The 16,081-nt window shown below is 42.1% G+C and overlaps 1 protein-coding gene across 1 annotated transcript in view; it reads left to right on the top strand.

Moving 5' to 3' along the window:
• The window catches only part of PDE3A (phosphodiesterase 3A), a 360,917-nt gene that overhangs the window by 333,637 nt on the left and 11,199 nt on the right, over positions 1–16,081 (top strand). The window contains exons 11-15 of the mRNA XM_074938035.1: positions 673–786; positions 2,872–3,071; positions 3,518–3,721; positions 5,951–6,106; positions 11,733–11,973. Coding sequence (XP_074794136.1) covers positions 673–786; positions 2,872–3,071; positions 3,518–3,721; positions 5,951–6,106; positions 11,733–11,973 — 915 coding nt within the window. The remainder of the gene's footprint in view (positions 1–672; positions 787–2,871; positions 3,072–3,517; positions 3,722–5,950; positions 6,107–11,732; positions 11,974–16,081) is intronic.

Raw genomic sequence — 16,081 nt, 5'->3', positions numbered from 1 at the left:
GTAAGCTCGGGCAGGGGGGTGCAGGGAGGGTCGCCTGCAGCAAGTAACAGGGGGTGGGGGGGGCAGCGCACAGGGGAACCGCTCCCCGCCCGAGCTCACCTCTGCTCCGCCTCCTCTCCTGATCACCACCCCGCTCTGCTTCTGTCCCTCCCAGACTTGCGCGCCAAACAGCTGCACGCGGCTCCCCTGGCCAAGGGGAGGGAGGGAGCGAGCTGCTGCAGGGGGGGCTGCCCAGGCCGAGGGGATGGAAGGAAGGAGGGGGCGGTGGGGAGCTGCCCCGGGGGGCTCCCTGGGCCGGGGGCGGCGGGGAGCTGCCGCGGTGGGGGGGGGGGGGGCGGTGCAAGGTGGAAGTTTCGCCTAGGGCGTGAAACCTCCTTGCACCAGCCCTGGGGAGTAGTGCTTCCCCATGGCTTCCCCTCTTCATGTCTGGTGTATAAAAGCTCCCCCTCCAGTAGCAACCTAGTAGTAAAAGGAAAGCTGAAAACTTACAGAATTGTAAAATAAGCCGGAGTCCTCATATCTTGTAATGGCTGTTGTTTTTTTGCTGTTCCTTGAACTAAAACTCCCTAGAAGTTCCCCATTGTATCCAGTAGATGGTGCTGTGTGCCCTCTGATAGAAAGAATCTGCATATTTAATAATAGTGTCATCGATTGCCTTGATTTGTATCATAGATCACAACAGAATTCATGCGACTGATGTTCTACATGCTGTTTGGTACCTTACTACTCAGCCTATCCCAGGACTCCCAACAGTGATTAATGACCATGGGTCAGCAAGTGATTCAGGTATTCTTTTTAATACACTGTTCTTTTAAGACATGGGTTGCGGAATACTATACATTTCATTTGCTAGAGAAAAATCACCAAATGAGGAGGCTGCATAGGAAGGACTTTCAAACAATTTCAGCAATATATATTAGATATTTAATGTGTCCTAGAATATTTATTTGTGTGTTACAACTGTGGTCGACCAATTCTTTCCAATAGGTTTCCATCAACTATACTTAGGGCCCTACCAAATTCATGGCTGTGAGAAACGCCTCACAGACTGTGAAATCTGGTCTCCCTTGTGAAATCTGGCTTTTGTAGGCGTCTCAGAGTATTGCCACCCTTACTTCTGCACTACCTTCAGAGCTGGGCAGATGGAGAGCAGCAGCAACTGCTGCCAAGACCCCTTGAATCTCTGAGCATTCGGCCTGGAGTCGGGGTCGAGCAGCGGTGGGGTTGGGAACGCTCCAGCTACTAGGCTGGGCTGATGAGGGACGGCACTTTCTTTTCCCCTGCACAGGCCACTCCTGGGACTGAATCAGACCCACCTCCGGGAATCTCCCCAGCTGCGGAAAGCTCCATGGCTGCTGGCTGAAAACCTAAGTCTGAAGGCAGCACTGCTGCCACCAGCAGCGCAGAAAGAAGGGTGGCAATACTGTGACTCCCCTACAATAGCCTTGCAATCCCCCCATGACCGCCTTTTGGGTCAGGACACCTATGGTTACAACACTGTGAAATTTCAGATTTCAATATCTGAATCTATGACATTTAAAATCCTTTGACTGTGAAATATACCAAAATGAACCACCATGAATTTGGTAGGGTCCTAACTATACTATAGAAGCACAGTATTTTACACTTAAAAATATGTGAATTCAAATCTTTTGTAAGCTTTGTAGAACCCTCTTACTTTTTCATGTTCTTTTTAAGCCCTTTCTTTCTACAAGCCACTTAAGTGATGTCTGCAAGTTAGCGGAGCTAGTGTGTATTGTTTAATAAACACTTGGGATCTTTTGGGTAGAAAGATGTCTTACCAAAAACATTTTTGAAAGACATTCACTCAAAAGAATCACCATAGCAGAATAGGCCAGATGTCTGGCTAGTCCAGTATCTGCCTATGAAAGTGATCTGTTCTAGAAGTCTCAGAAGAAGACTTCTGGGTAGGTTAGCAGCAGCAGAGTTTGGACCCACAGCCTCTGAGTCTCAAAGCACGCACCTCCACTGCTTGAGCTTAAAGACTCAAATCTATTAGCTCAAAGACTATAAATGACTCTAAACTTCTATGTGGTCCAGCCATTGGAGGGAAACAGAGAGCCATGCAATGTAAACATGGGTTAGCTAAGAAATGCTGGGCTGTTCATTGATTAATGCCTCAGAATTAATTAATTAATTAATTTAATAGCACATAAATTTACAGTGTTACAATTAGGCTTGGAAGGTTTGATTTTTACTGGTAAATGTTGGTGAACGTTGATTTCACCATACACACGCAAACTAACCAAAAAATATTTTCATTGATATTAATCAAAATTACAGCTCGGCAAAGTAAGAAAAATGCTGCTTGAGAAATTGAGAGTTTGATTTAAGGATATGTACTTTGTATATTTTGACATGTGATGTTGACAGTTTGTGTTTAACAGTTTTATACCGCTTTAACTTTTTGAATCCAAAGATCTACTGTCACTAAATAATTATTGTCTGACTCCCCCATTATGTCCTGCAAAATTTACATACATAGAAAGAGGAGGAAAATGCCTAAAACCCAGAATTTTGCACAACTGAGAAAATTTAAATAAAAATTGGAAAAAAAGCTTAAAAATAAACATTGATATTATCCATCAGAATTATAAAAAAATAAAACATACCATTGTGCCAATTCTAGTTAGGGTAACAGTCGTTTTTGAGTTGCTGGAACATACACAAAATACCAGAAATCATCAAGTTCAGTATTTCTGCATTAGGTTATGAGACCCGACCTGAGATGATTGGTTTTGGTCAAATGTTTTGGGGGGGTTTTTGTAACACACAGGCCCACAATTTTGCTCATGGTCTATATTTTCAGTAAGTAATTAAAACTCAGTAAGGGACTCTATTTCTGCTCAGATTCTGATAGTGGAATCACTCATGGCCATATGGGATATGTGTTTTCGAAGACATACACACCTGCAGATGAGAGTTACGGTTGCCTCGCTGGCAGCATCCCTGCCCTAGAATTGATGGCGCTTTACGTCGCTGCAGCCATGCATGATTATGATCATCCAGGAAGGACCAATGCCTTTTTGGTTGCAACCAGCGCACCTCAGGTAAGTCTTGGGCCACATTTTTGAAGCCTACATAATTGGTAAGCCTCCAAAGACTTCTGAGCACAGCTTTTCATTGCTTTTCACTACCATATGGTGAATTTATCTGCTCTCTGCCAATGCATTAATGGCTAATATAAAACACCAGATTAACTCATCACAGCACTGATTAACCAGAAATGGGAGATTGTCTGGAGTGTAAGAGCAGGATCTTCCAAATCAGTCTTAATCACCACTAGGAAACAGATATTCAGCTGCTGCTACTGCTGTCAGAAATTAACACTCCTTAAAATCTCTGCAAAATTTTTTTTAAAGACCTGATCCTTTCCCTCATTTCTCCCATCATCAGAAGTCATTTCATTATTCCAATAGTCGTTCTTATTTCCTGTTTTTCTGTTTCAGACACTAGGAGGATTCTTAATTCTTAAATCAGTGTATTGTTTCCACAGGCCGTGCTGTATAACGACCGCTCTGTTTTGGAGAATCATCACGCAGCTGCTGCGTGGAATCTTTTCATGTCCAGGCCAGAATATAACTTCTTAGTCAACCTTGATCACGTGGAATTCAAGCATTTCCGCTTCCTGGTAATTGAGGCCATTTTGGCCACTGACCTGAAGAAACACTTCGATTTTGTAGCCAGATTCAATGCCAAGGTAATAAGAAATTCTAATTTGCAGTGCTTTCTAAAGGGAAAGAGGATTCTTCTTGCTCTTCTGCACATCATATGGGTTACCGGCTGGGAAAGATCACTAAAAAGGCAGCCCCACAGATAGCGAAACACATCTCCGTTCAGTGAATAGTGATACTGAAACAGTAACAGGTATTCCTAAAAACATGTTCTGAACCATTTTTCATAATATTCATTTAGCTATCTAAGGTATTGAAAATTACCAGAAATTAATTAGTTTAACTGGATATTAAGCTGCATCACTCAGCAACGTGGCATTGCCTCTCTCTCTGTGGATACACTGATGAAGGAACCACACATGCAGAAAGCTTGGAACCTATGAACGTGTGATCAGTTTTGTTTTCCATTTCTCCGTAATCATTCTCTCTCTTTTATAGCTTTAAATGGCTGAAAATAAGCATCTTATGCACTGTGTTAACAAGCTAGTCCAAACATTTCAGTTAGGCAGCTAAATCCATAGTAAGGTACCTACATAAGTGAACTGATTTTTCAGAGGTGCTGAGAACTCTCAACCCCCACTAAAATCAGACAGATCGGTGGGTTCTCAGCATCTCTGCAAAACAGGTCAGATAGGGCCCAATCCAAAGCCCACTGCAGTCAATGGAAGGACTCCCCTTAAATGTCAGTGGTGACTGAATTTGATGCCTAGATCACTGATTTTGGTGCCTTAATTTAGACACCTGGATTTAATAACTTTGTCCTAAATTTTCATTTTTGTGAGGTTAAATAGCCAGAGAAAATGGATGAGTTAAAGCCAGAGGTATTATAGCTCTAGATCCAGCAACAAAACATGACTGCCAGACATAACTTGGAGGTGCTCAACATTAAACATGTCACATGTGAAGGTGTTATTTGCTCTCTCTCAGAAGAGGAAATCAGATGCATGACTTGATGTGGCATGTCCTGTTGACTGACTATAGATTTGTAAGGTCAGTTGGCAGCTGTCCCCCTATGTTGGGTCCTTGGATAGTGTGAGTGGTTACACAATAAAAAAAAGTGGGAGGAATAGCTGAAAATATTAACCAAATAAAGCTTTCTTTGCTAAATATGTCTCTGCCTTAAAGGAAATTATCTATGATTCTTAGTGATTTAATCACTCATTTATATTGCAGAAGTGCCTACAGGCCCCAGTCAGAGATCAGGTCCTATTTATGCTGGGCTGCAGGCAGCATAAATACATGTAACAGTCCCTGCCCCAAAAAGCTTGCAGTGTAACATGTGCAATGGACAATAAGTGGATATAACAAACAAGTAGGGGGAAGACCGGGTAACACTGAGGAAATCATTTATGATGTCATAAGGAGTGGTCTTAGCATACCAGCTTCCATTGTCACCTGTTTTGTAGACATTGAGACAGGTGAGTTCTAAGGAGAGATTTGAATGAAGACAAAGACACAGATATTAATGGGGAGCTTCTCTCATGCATAAAGGTGGTGTAGGAGAAAGGGTGAAGGTGCTTTAGGGAAAATTGAACTAATGGGCAATGAAGGCTGATATCATTGGCAGAGTGGAGGTAGGATACATAGTCACATCATTAAAATACTGGAGAGAGAAACCACTCTGGTAGAAATGTGAAGCCCTTGATTTCCCTGTGCCTTACCGCGGCCTATTTGATCTTGTATTGAGAGGCTAAAGCTGCTTCATTATTTAAATTATAGCTGTGGTCACTTTAGATCACAAGCGAACCCTTTTGTTTTAAAAGGGGCAGAATAATATGTGTCAGCTGATGCGGCTGTTGTTGTTTTTTGTGGGGGAACTCTTTCAAACACATTTAGCCCAAATACAAAAGAAACGTAGGCCTTGTCTGTCTACACACAAGCTTGCATCAGTTTAACTAAAATTGGTTTTAGAACACACCTCTAGTTAAATTGGTGCAACCTTGTGTATAGATAAGGCCATCGTTTCTTAGAAAATTTTGTAGGTCTGTCTTCTGCTAGTAATGCTTTAGAGCCAGAGTATTAATTGCTAAATAATTATATGATTCCTAATTATCTATTGCAAAACTTAATTATTGGCACTTATTCTTCTTTTTCATGCTTGATCTACACTCCTAAATTACAAATCAGGGCAAACCCATCTACTTGGGTTTGTAGTTTGCATTCAGTAGCTGAGCATGTTTTAGCACATCACAGGACAAGATTTTCCTCTTACCATGGGCTCTTGTAATGGTTTTACTCCCTTTTGTATCTTCCAGGTGAACGATGATGTTGCAATTGACTGGACTAATGAAAATGACCGCTTGCTGGTTTGCCAAATGTGCATCAAACTAGCTGACGTCAATGGGCCTGCCAAATGCAAAGACTTGCATCTGCAGTGGACAGAGGGCATTGTTAATGAATTTTATGAACAGGTAAATGTGTGTCCAAAGCAGAAATGACTAGCTTTACTTTCTGTCCTAAATTATTCTGTAGTGTGGTTGTATTTGAGCCTGGAGTTGATTGCATTTCAGTGCTGGGTGAAATTACTTTTTATTTTTAAAGAAAGTTTGAGGAATACGCTTTCTGTTTTTGCATGAACTATGCCAGGTTCAAAGTTCATGATGGCATTCAAGAACAGAACACCGGAGCTTGGTTTGCAAAGCAACCCCCTAGTATTCCCTCGGAAGTTTGAGTTCTGAGGGAGTCCTGATCTTAATCTTTTCCAGTTAGAATTAGAGAACACCTATGTTGCCTGTTTAGCACTGCCTGTATTCAGGGCACCTACCGCACTGCATCCAGGGCCAGATGCCCACCCTGAGTTTTCTGGGCTCTGGATAATGGCACCACACATCTTATGTCATCAGGAATGGGCCAGCAAGTTGAACCACTGCCCCCCAAAACTCAAGAATCTTCTGGGAAGGCCTGGACAGTGACCCAGAGGTTTCATGCTAAGCACTGCAGGGTACTGACTGCCCCTAGTTTTAGCGTATTAGCGACTGCATTGGGAAAGGGCTGGCTTCCCTCTGCTCCCTGCTCGAATATGTAGGGGGAGTCGGGGAAGAAAAATTCAAGCATTTATCTGGACTCTTCATTTAAAGTACCTGAGGATGCAAGAGGACACTTGCCGCTGCATAAATATAAGACTAATTATTAAAAATAAATCCTACTGCAGGAGTTCTGCCATAATCTCCTAGATTTGCCTCCAGAACTGTGTTCTGATTATTTGTTTGCTGCACCTCATTGTATCTCACATAAAGAGATGCAGTCATTTAAACTCCACTGCATACCAATCAAATATAAAAATGTGGCTCACGTTGGCGCCATCACAGCTGATGGCATGCCCAGTACGTGTTCTGGTACACTAACGGCAGCAATATCATAAAAGCGGTTGACAACGAACCCTAAAACAAGATCAGCAAAAGCATGATGATGATGTGTGTTTCACAGTAGATTCATTCCATCTGCATACTCTGATTAAGGTGTTATCTTTGTTGCCCTTGCCCTCAGTCTTCCTTTTAGGATGGGCATTATATAGTACCGTTTGATTCTTGGCTTGAAAGTGGTTTCCAACATGCCTGATAGCCAGAAACATTCTATTAAATTGTTAGAGATTTTTGATCAATGCACTTTGTGCCTGAAAAAATCGATGCTTCTAAGTGCTTTATGCAATGTGCTTTCCATTGTGTCCTTTGAATGACATTAGTTGCCATACCAACATGATGTATAGTAGCAATTTTCCTCGAGAACCTGCTGCAGGTATTAAAGACAATGGGCTCATATGTATCAGCTGATTTATTCTAGCTGAGGATCTGGCCCAGTGGCTCTTTTATAGTCTGTTACTAGCCAACACCCTATCACCTTTCCCACTCTCCAGTCCCTGAAACAACTGTCTGTTTTGTGGAAAACACCCAGTTTCTCATTTTTGAAAAAAGAAAAGGAGGACTTGTGGTACCTTGGAGACTAACAAATTTATTTGAGCATAAGCTTTCGTGAACTACAGCTCACTTCATCGGATGCATTCAGTGGAAAATACAATGGGGAGATTTATATACATAGAGAACATGAAACAATGGGTGTTACCATACACACTGTAACGAGAGTGATCACTTAAGGTGAGCTATTACCAGCAGGAGAGTGGGGGGTGGGGGGGAACCTTTTGTATTGATAATCGAGGTGGGCCATTTCCAGCAGTTGACAAGAACGTCTGAGGAACAGTGGGGGGTGGGAGGGAAATAAACATGGGGAAATAGTTTTACTTTGTGTAATGACCCATCCACTCCCCGTCTCTATTCAATCCCAAGTTAATTGTATCCAGTTTGCAAATTAATTCCAATTCAGCAGTCTCTCGTTGGAGTCTGTTTTTGAAGTTTTTTTCTTGAAGAATTGCCACCTTTAGGTCTGTAATCGAGTGACCAAAGAGTTTGAAGTGTTCTCCAACTGGTTTTTGAATGTTATAATTCTTGACGTCTGATTTGTGTCCATTTATTCTTTTATGTAGAGACTGTCCAGTTTGGCCAATGTACATGGCAGAGGGGCATTGCTGACACATGATGGCATATATCACATTGGTGGATGTGCAGGTGAACGAGCCTCTGATAGTGTGGTTGATGTGATTAGGCCTTATGATGGTGTCCCCTAATAGATATGTAGACACAGTTGGCAACGGGCTTTGTTGCAAGGATAGGTTCCTGGGTTAGTGGTTCTGTTGTTTGGTGTGTGGGTGCTGGTGAGTATTTGCTTCAGGTTGGGGGCTGTCTGTAAGCAAGGACTGGCCTGTCTCCCAAGATCTGTGAGAGTGATGGGTCTTCCTTCAGGATAGGTTGTAGATCCTTGATGATGCGTTGGAGAGGTTTTAGTTGGGGGCTGAAGGTGATGGCTAGTGGCGTTCTGTTATTTTCTTTGTTAGGCCTGTCCTGTAGTAGGTGACTTCTGGGAACTCTTCGGGCTCTGTCAGTCTGTTTCTTCACTTCCGCAGGTGGGTATTGTAGTTGTAGTTGTAAGAACGCTTGATAGAGATCTTGTAGGTGTTTGTCTCTGTCTGAGGGGTTGGAGCAAATGTGGTTGTATCGTAGAGCTTGGCTGTAGACAATGGATCGTGTGGTGTGGTCAGGGTGAAAGCTGGAGGCATGTAGGTAGGAATAGCTGTCAGTAGGTTTCCGGTATAGGGTGGTGTTTATGTGACCGTCACTTATTAGCACCGTAGTGTCCAGGAAGTGGATCTCTTGTGTGGACTGGACCAGGCTGAGGTTGATGGTGGGATGGAAATTGTTGAAATCATGGTGGAATTCCTCAAGGGCTTCTTTTCCATGGGTACAGATGATAAAGATGTCATCAATGTAGCGCAAGTAGAGTAGGGGCGTTAGGGGATGAGAGCTGAGGAAGGATCTGCAACCTATTCTGAAGGGCGACCAATCACTCTCACAGATCTTGGGAGACAGGCCAGTCCTTGCTTACAGACAGCCCCCCACCCTGAAGCAAATACTCACCAGCAACCACACACCACACAACAGAACCACTAACCCAGGAACCTATCCTTGCAACAAAGCCCGTTGCCAACTGTGTCCACATATCTATTCAGGGGACACCCTCATAGGGCCTAATCACATCAACCACACTATCAGAGGCTCGTTCACCTGCACATCTACCAATGTGATATATGCCATCATGTGCCAGCAATGCCCCTCTGCCATGTACATTGGTCAGACTGGACAGTCTCTACGTAAAAGAATAAATGGACACAAATCAGATGTCAAGAATTATAACATTCAAAAACCAGTCGGAGAACACTTCAATCTCTCTGGTCACTCAATTACAGACCTAAAAGTTGCAATTCTTCAACAAAAAAACTTCAAAAACAGACTCCAACGAGAGACTGCTGAATTGGAATTAATTTGCAAACTAGATACAATTAACTTGGGATTGAATAGAGACTGGGAGTGGATGGGTCATTACACAAAGTAAAACTATTTCCCCATGTTTATTTCCCTCCCACCCCCCACTGTTCCTCAGACGTTCTTGTCAACTGCTGGAAATGGCCCACCTCGATTATCAATACAAAAGGTTCCCCCCCACCCCCCACTCTCCTGCTGGTAATAGCTCACCTTAAGTGATCACTCTCGTTACAGTGTGTATGGTAACACCCATTGTTTCATGTTCTCTATGTATATAAATCTCCTCACTGTATTTTCCACTGAATGCATCCGATGAAGTGAGCTGTAGCTCGCGAAAGCTTATGCTCAAATAAATTGGTTAGTCTCTAAGGTGCCACAAGTCCTCCTTTTCTTTTTGCGAATACAGACTCACACGGCTACTACTCTGAAACCTGTCATTTTTGAAAGGAAGAATTATAAGGGATACACCAGTCTCCCCAAAGTAGGTTTGCTAGAAAAATGGATTGCAAATGTACAATGTAGTTCAGCATATGCCATGAAAATTGGGAGCCATTCTTGACAGCACTCCTCTCCATTAAAAAACAGAAGTGTCCCAGGCTTTGAAGAATTACATCTCTGTACAAATTCTAAGTGTTATCAAAAAGTAATTGTATTTAAATTTAGAAAAACACACACAATATGGTTGCAGTATGTTTAATAGGTTTTCTCCATGTGCTCAATGTTGATATTTAAAGAAAGACCAGTTAGACGTGTGTTGTTTCCAGCTGTAAATCAAGCTCATAATCAAGCTTGAAAGAATTACATGTTAAACTTTTCATCAGTTGACTTTCTTCCCACCATTGACAACTTCTTCACATGAAATCTGAGATGTCATGCTGTGAAGGAGAGAGAACTGCCATCTCTGGTTAATCCACTTGTTATCTCAGGAATGTGCACACACTTTGGTTTTGAGATAATGATGGGAGTGGGGAGATCAAATATTTGATAGCTGAGCACTGAACTATGTGTACCTTGTTAGGAAATGCAGAAAAGCTGGAAGTGAGGCATTCATCAAAGTTTAACTGTTTACTCTCTGTGTTTCCCTTTTCTCAAAAGGGAGATGATTCAGTTAACCATATCTTGGATTCTCAGAGAAACTAGGCACCTAGAAATAAATTCAACATGGATATAATGTCTTAGAAATTGACTGTGAATCTTCAATAATGTTCATGAACTGATTATTTCTCAAATGTAGGTCTCCGCTGTCTAGTCACATCAGTGTGCATAACAAGTCACATGCATTATCAATTATTCTTTTATTATAGGACCAAATCCTATAGTAAAGGAATTTTGCTGCACTAGGGATGACTGAAAAAGAACTTGAGTGTTTGGCTCATACAATGGATCTTGCTAGAAAACTAACTCTTCCATCAGAGCACCGGAGGGGGGGGGCCTCCTCTCTTTCTCTCCCCCCCCTTTCGCTCCCCCAAAAGAAATGTAGCAAAGGGACATGTGCGGAGGATCTTGCATTTTTGAATGATCCTACATTGGCACATTCATTACAACATTCCCAAGGAAATGAGTGACTATGGCCTGAAGCTCGGCAGGTCAAAGAAACACAAAAGTAGAGTCACCCAGCTTATTATAATGAAAGAAAGGCAAAATTCATAAGAAAATTAGTTTGACAAGCCAACCCTTGCTCTGAAAAGGTAAATCCTGTCCCCTTGTGAATAAGGTGGCTAGTTGCTAACAAGCTAATAATGATGATAAAAATCACAAATGATTTGCATACATGACGCGGGGGAAAAAACAGTATGGAGAAAGGTGATTTTATTTTCAAGCTTCCAAGATGGCAATGTAAACTACAGGACTGGAAGGTGGGCATTACTTTAGGAAGTCCTCATACAGCATGCTTTGTAAATTCAGGATATTCTTTATAGCAGATTATTCTTGTGTTTGAGCTCCAGAATGGTGTATAGTAGTTTTTATATGAAGGCTGAATTGATGCCATGCTACCTTTTCGTGCTGGTCTGCTATAAAAAGTGAAATGGTGAAAGGAGATGGCTCCACAGCAGAATATTTTTCTTCTAATGTTTGTAATTGCCTTTGTTGCTTCCCTCCACTTTCTCCCCCCATATCTATGTAATTAATGTATCACACAGAAGTAACAAATTTTTGTCATCTCTAGGGTGATGAAGAGGCGAGCCTTGGCCTTCCTATAAGTCCTTTCATGGATCGCTCAGCACCCCAGTTAGCACACCTTCAGGAATCCTTCATTTCCCACATTGTGGGTCCACTATGTAATTCCTATGACTCAGCAGGGCTGATGCCAGGGAAATGGGTGGAAGATAGCGATGAGTCGGGAGATACTGATGAGCAGGAAGAGGAAGAAACAGCAGAAATGGAAACGTGTGAAAATTCCGAGTCAAGTATGTTGTTTGCACTCTATATCTTTCAGTGGGGCTGATTTCATTTCATGGGCTACCCTTCAGCAAAAGTTAACGATCCCCTGTATGAAAGCTTAAAGAGTTTCTCCTGGTCAGCCATAACCTGAATTTCTCTGGAACTGGACTAGCTGAACTGTCCCCTAAGTGGTTTAACAGGTAGCCACACATTTTGAGAGTGGAGAAGCTTCTAAAGACTTCACAGACAACGCTTCTAGTAGGTCGTTAGGTTGCCTGTCCTGCATCTGCAATTTTTAGACTGTTTCATGGATGGTTTTTAAAGGACTATAATTTTTTCTCCAATGGAAGGTGTGGGTGTGACAAGATCTTCATCTTTTTGATATGTTTTTTGTACAGTGCTTGGTACGATAGGCCCCAGTTCCCTGATTGGGACCTGTAGATGCTACCACAATATAAATATTTTTTTAATGGTGGAAATATTTGAGAACACACCTACTTGTGGAAGGGGGTCCAGTTTGCTGTATTTGTGGTAGTGCTGTGCATTGACATGTAAGAGATTTGGGTTTGTATCAGCTCCAAGGAATTTTTCGTGACCCTCAAACCTCTGGCCAATCCATAAGTAATATTGATAGACTCTAAAACCCATCCAGTCCTCTGCTGAAAGCATGATTGTAGCAGTGATTGGCCTGTTGGGAGGAAGCTTTGGTAGTCTACAAGGGGGCGTGGAGGACCCTGTGAAAAAATGGTTTGAAGAGATAAGTTAATTTGTAGCCTACGTCTCTTGGCAGTTTCCCTTTAAATTAATCCAGCATCTCAGCCCTTACCACCTTTAGCCTTCCTGCCTCTCTCAGGGTCAGGGCGCCCCCTCCAGAGGCATCAGGGAGTCGATAGGCCCACTGTACATATTGTCAGGTAGCCTGCCTTATGGCTGCGTACTCACCCAAATAACAATTCAAACCTCTGAAAGAGGATTGAGCCAACTACCAGTCAGCTGGCAGGAGTGAACAGCAATATTCTGTGGCTCAAACCCTGTGAGTGCGAGCTGAGCAATTAACAGTCTATGGCTTCAGCCTCCTGGCTGGGGCAAGTAGCAACCAGCTAGATCTCAGCAATTATAGCTGAGCAATTAAACAGTCTCCATTGACTACTTTCTGGCCTAAAGGTTAGCGCACAACCAGTCCCGCGTATGGGGTTGGGGGCTAGGGGGACCCAGGTCCACCCTAGTCCACCAGGTTCCAGCCCAGGGCACTAGAAGTGGTGGGAGATCCTGCCACAGGGTCATCAAAGAAACATGTGATCACTGCCTTGCATCCTGGCAGCACAGCCGTATCAAAGTCTTGTTTCCCTGGGCTACTTCCTACCAGTTGCTGCTGGTGCTGCTTTGTCACCGCTGGGATCTGGTTCTCAGTCTCGTGGTCAGGTGGCCCTTCCTCCAGTCTCTCCCTTGGCCTTCTGTCTCCTGGGGAAGTGGTTTGCCTTTTCTTTCTGCTCCCAGTCATGGGCTTGACTGAGGGCTCAGCTCCCTGGGAGAGAGGTCTGCCTCCTTCCCTGGTCCAGCCCAACTGACCTGCAGGGCCCTGTTCTTATACTTCCTGCCCACCCCTGCACTTCCTGTGGAGGGGGGTGGGGTGGGGTTAGCTGCACCCACCGGGGGACTTAACCCCCTCTGTACTGGAGGCAGACCACTCTGCCTCATTACACCACCTCTTTTCTGTTCCTCCCCGTTCTGCATTTTCTTTTCCCATTTTATTGGTGTTCCTTTTCCTTCTGTTTCGCTTCCCTTTTTGGCATCCAATCTGAGCCTTCCCCAGTTCTCCAACTCAACTTTTTACTAGGAAGGAGGACTGGATCTAGGAGAGGAAGAGGAAGCCATCAGAGTTCTAGTACAATATTAGTAATATTTACTACTTGTATAGGGCTTGTCACCTAAGAATCTCAAAGTTCTTCACAAAGCAGGGTCAGTATCATTCCCATTTTGTATATGCAGAACTTATGATGTGGGAGGTTTAAGGACTTGTTTAAGGTCAAAGAGAAAGAAAGTCAATATCAGAGCTCAGAATAGAACCAGGGTCTTCTGACTTCCAGTCCAGAATTCTATCTACTAAATCATACGGCCTCTTCAACCACACGAGTGATGCCGTAACTTGTAACTAGTAAACCACTGTTCTCATTCACTTTGAGTCCTTTTCATAAATGCATTATGTTCATATGAACATATAGGAATTGCCCTACTGGCCAGACAGGTGGGCTGGGAGTGTAGTATCCTGTTTTAGTAGTGGTCAGTACCATGTGCTACAGCGAAGATTGTTTGCAGTATTGTTGTAGCTGTGTGTGTCCTAGGATATTAGAGAGAGACGGTGGGTGAGTAATATCTTTTTTGGACCAACTTCTGTTGGTGAGAAAAACTTTTGAGCATACACAGCCCTCTTCTTTTTCAGCAGAAGATTGACAGTTATGGAATTATCTGATGAGAGGGGAAGTTTCTTCAGTTAGTGAGTCACTTATGCCCTAGAGCATTACACTTTATATCTGTTACATTTATTAAAAAATAATCCTAATTAATGTGACTGTGGGTATTGTCATTATCCATGAAATTGTCTAGACCTTTTTTGGAATTCTGTTGCTCTCTTGGCCTCAATGACATCACATGGCATTAAGTTACACAGGTTAATTATGTATTGTGTCTTAATGTATTGTATATTAATTTTGTTGTCTTTCACTTCCATTGAATATCACTTTGTTCTTTTATGAGAAGAGGTCAGTAGAGCAAGCGATTCACATTCATCTGCTATCATGCTTCCCATCTTGCTAGAATTGTTAGATCTCTCTGAAGTTCCTCATTATCTTCTGTACTCTTGATTATCGTTAATAATTTTGTGTCATCTGCAAATTGTCACATCCCTGTTTCACTCACTTTTTCAGATTATTGATAAATGTATTAAACAATACTGGTCCTGATACAAAATAATGGGATGCTGCTAACCTTTTGCCATATTGAAAAATACCCATTTATTCTTACTTTTTGTTTTCTCACTTAATTTCTATAACATGACAGTATTTTACCTCTCACCAGGTGGCTAGTTAGTTTCCTTTGTAGACTCTTGGGAGGAGCTATTCAAAGGCTTTTTGAAGGTACAAATAAATTCTTCCTACCAGTTTTCCTTTAGTCTCTATTTTGCTGGCATGCTTAAAAAACTATGACAGATTAAAGAGACACAATTTTCCTTCATGAAGGCCATATGCATTTGCTATGTTCATCCAGGAGTTTTACAAGAATTCTGTTTTAATTATCATCTCATCCAGTTTTACTGACACTGAAATGATGCTTCATAGCCTGGGCCATTCAAAATGCCTTTTTAAAATAAAGATGTCTACTGCATCTGCTACCATTCCATCCTCTGGTGTAGTTGCTGATTTCAGTGACAGATTACATATTTTTTAACAGTAATTTTAAATTCCGTAAGCAATCTAAGGTGTTATACTGTCTGGGCCTGTAGCTTGGTGTACTTCAACATACCAGTTTGTTCCATCATCTCCTCTTTTGACACATCAGTTCCTCATCTTTAATCCCTGAAAAGTCTAAATCTAGGGTAGGTATCTCTTCAACATTCTCTACACTGATATATCCATTTACAAGATTACAAACATTGGTCAGGTATTTAGATCTGTTTTCAGTGTCATTTTGAATATTCCAGGCTCTTTCAGCACAACACAAAGGAGATCTCCTGTTATCAAAGGGATTTCTGCATCTGATTTGCCCATATATGTCAAATACTTAGAGAGAGAATTTTTTTTTACCACATTCAGGACAACTCTAAGTGAAATACCTTTGAGAAGATGGAAAGGGGAAATTATTGTAGAAGGCCTTTCATTGTAGTCAAGGTAATTCATTAGACTGTTTTAGATAATTGGTCTTTAATAAAATTAACTAGTGTATTGTCTGACCTGCAAACAATTGATGTAGCTTAGAAACAAGAAATATTTTGTTATATCTGAACAGGTAACTTCCAACAAGTCCCGTTGTGAATTTAAAAGTTAAACTGAATCAATCCTTATTAGGTTCAAACAAAATCTCAAGTCATAACAAATGCTTTATGATCTCTGCTGAGAGCTGCAAGATTTGGGGTCACAG

This window comes from Natator depressus, chromosome 1 (genome assembly GCF_965152275.1).
Source record: "Natator depressus isolate rNatDep1 chromosome 1, rNatDep2.hap1, whole genome shotgun sequence".
Taxonomy (NCBI): domain Eukaryota; kingdom Metazoa; phylum Chordata; order Testudines; family Cheloniidae; genus Natator; species Natator depressus.
The sequence above is the reverse complement of the archived record's forward strand: the minus strand, read 5'-3'. Positions and strand labels throughout refer to the sequence as shown.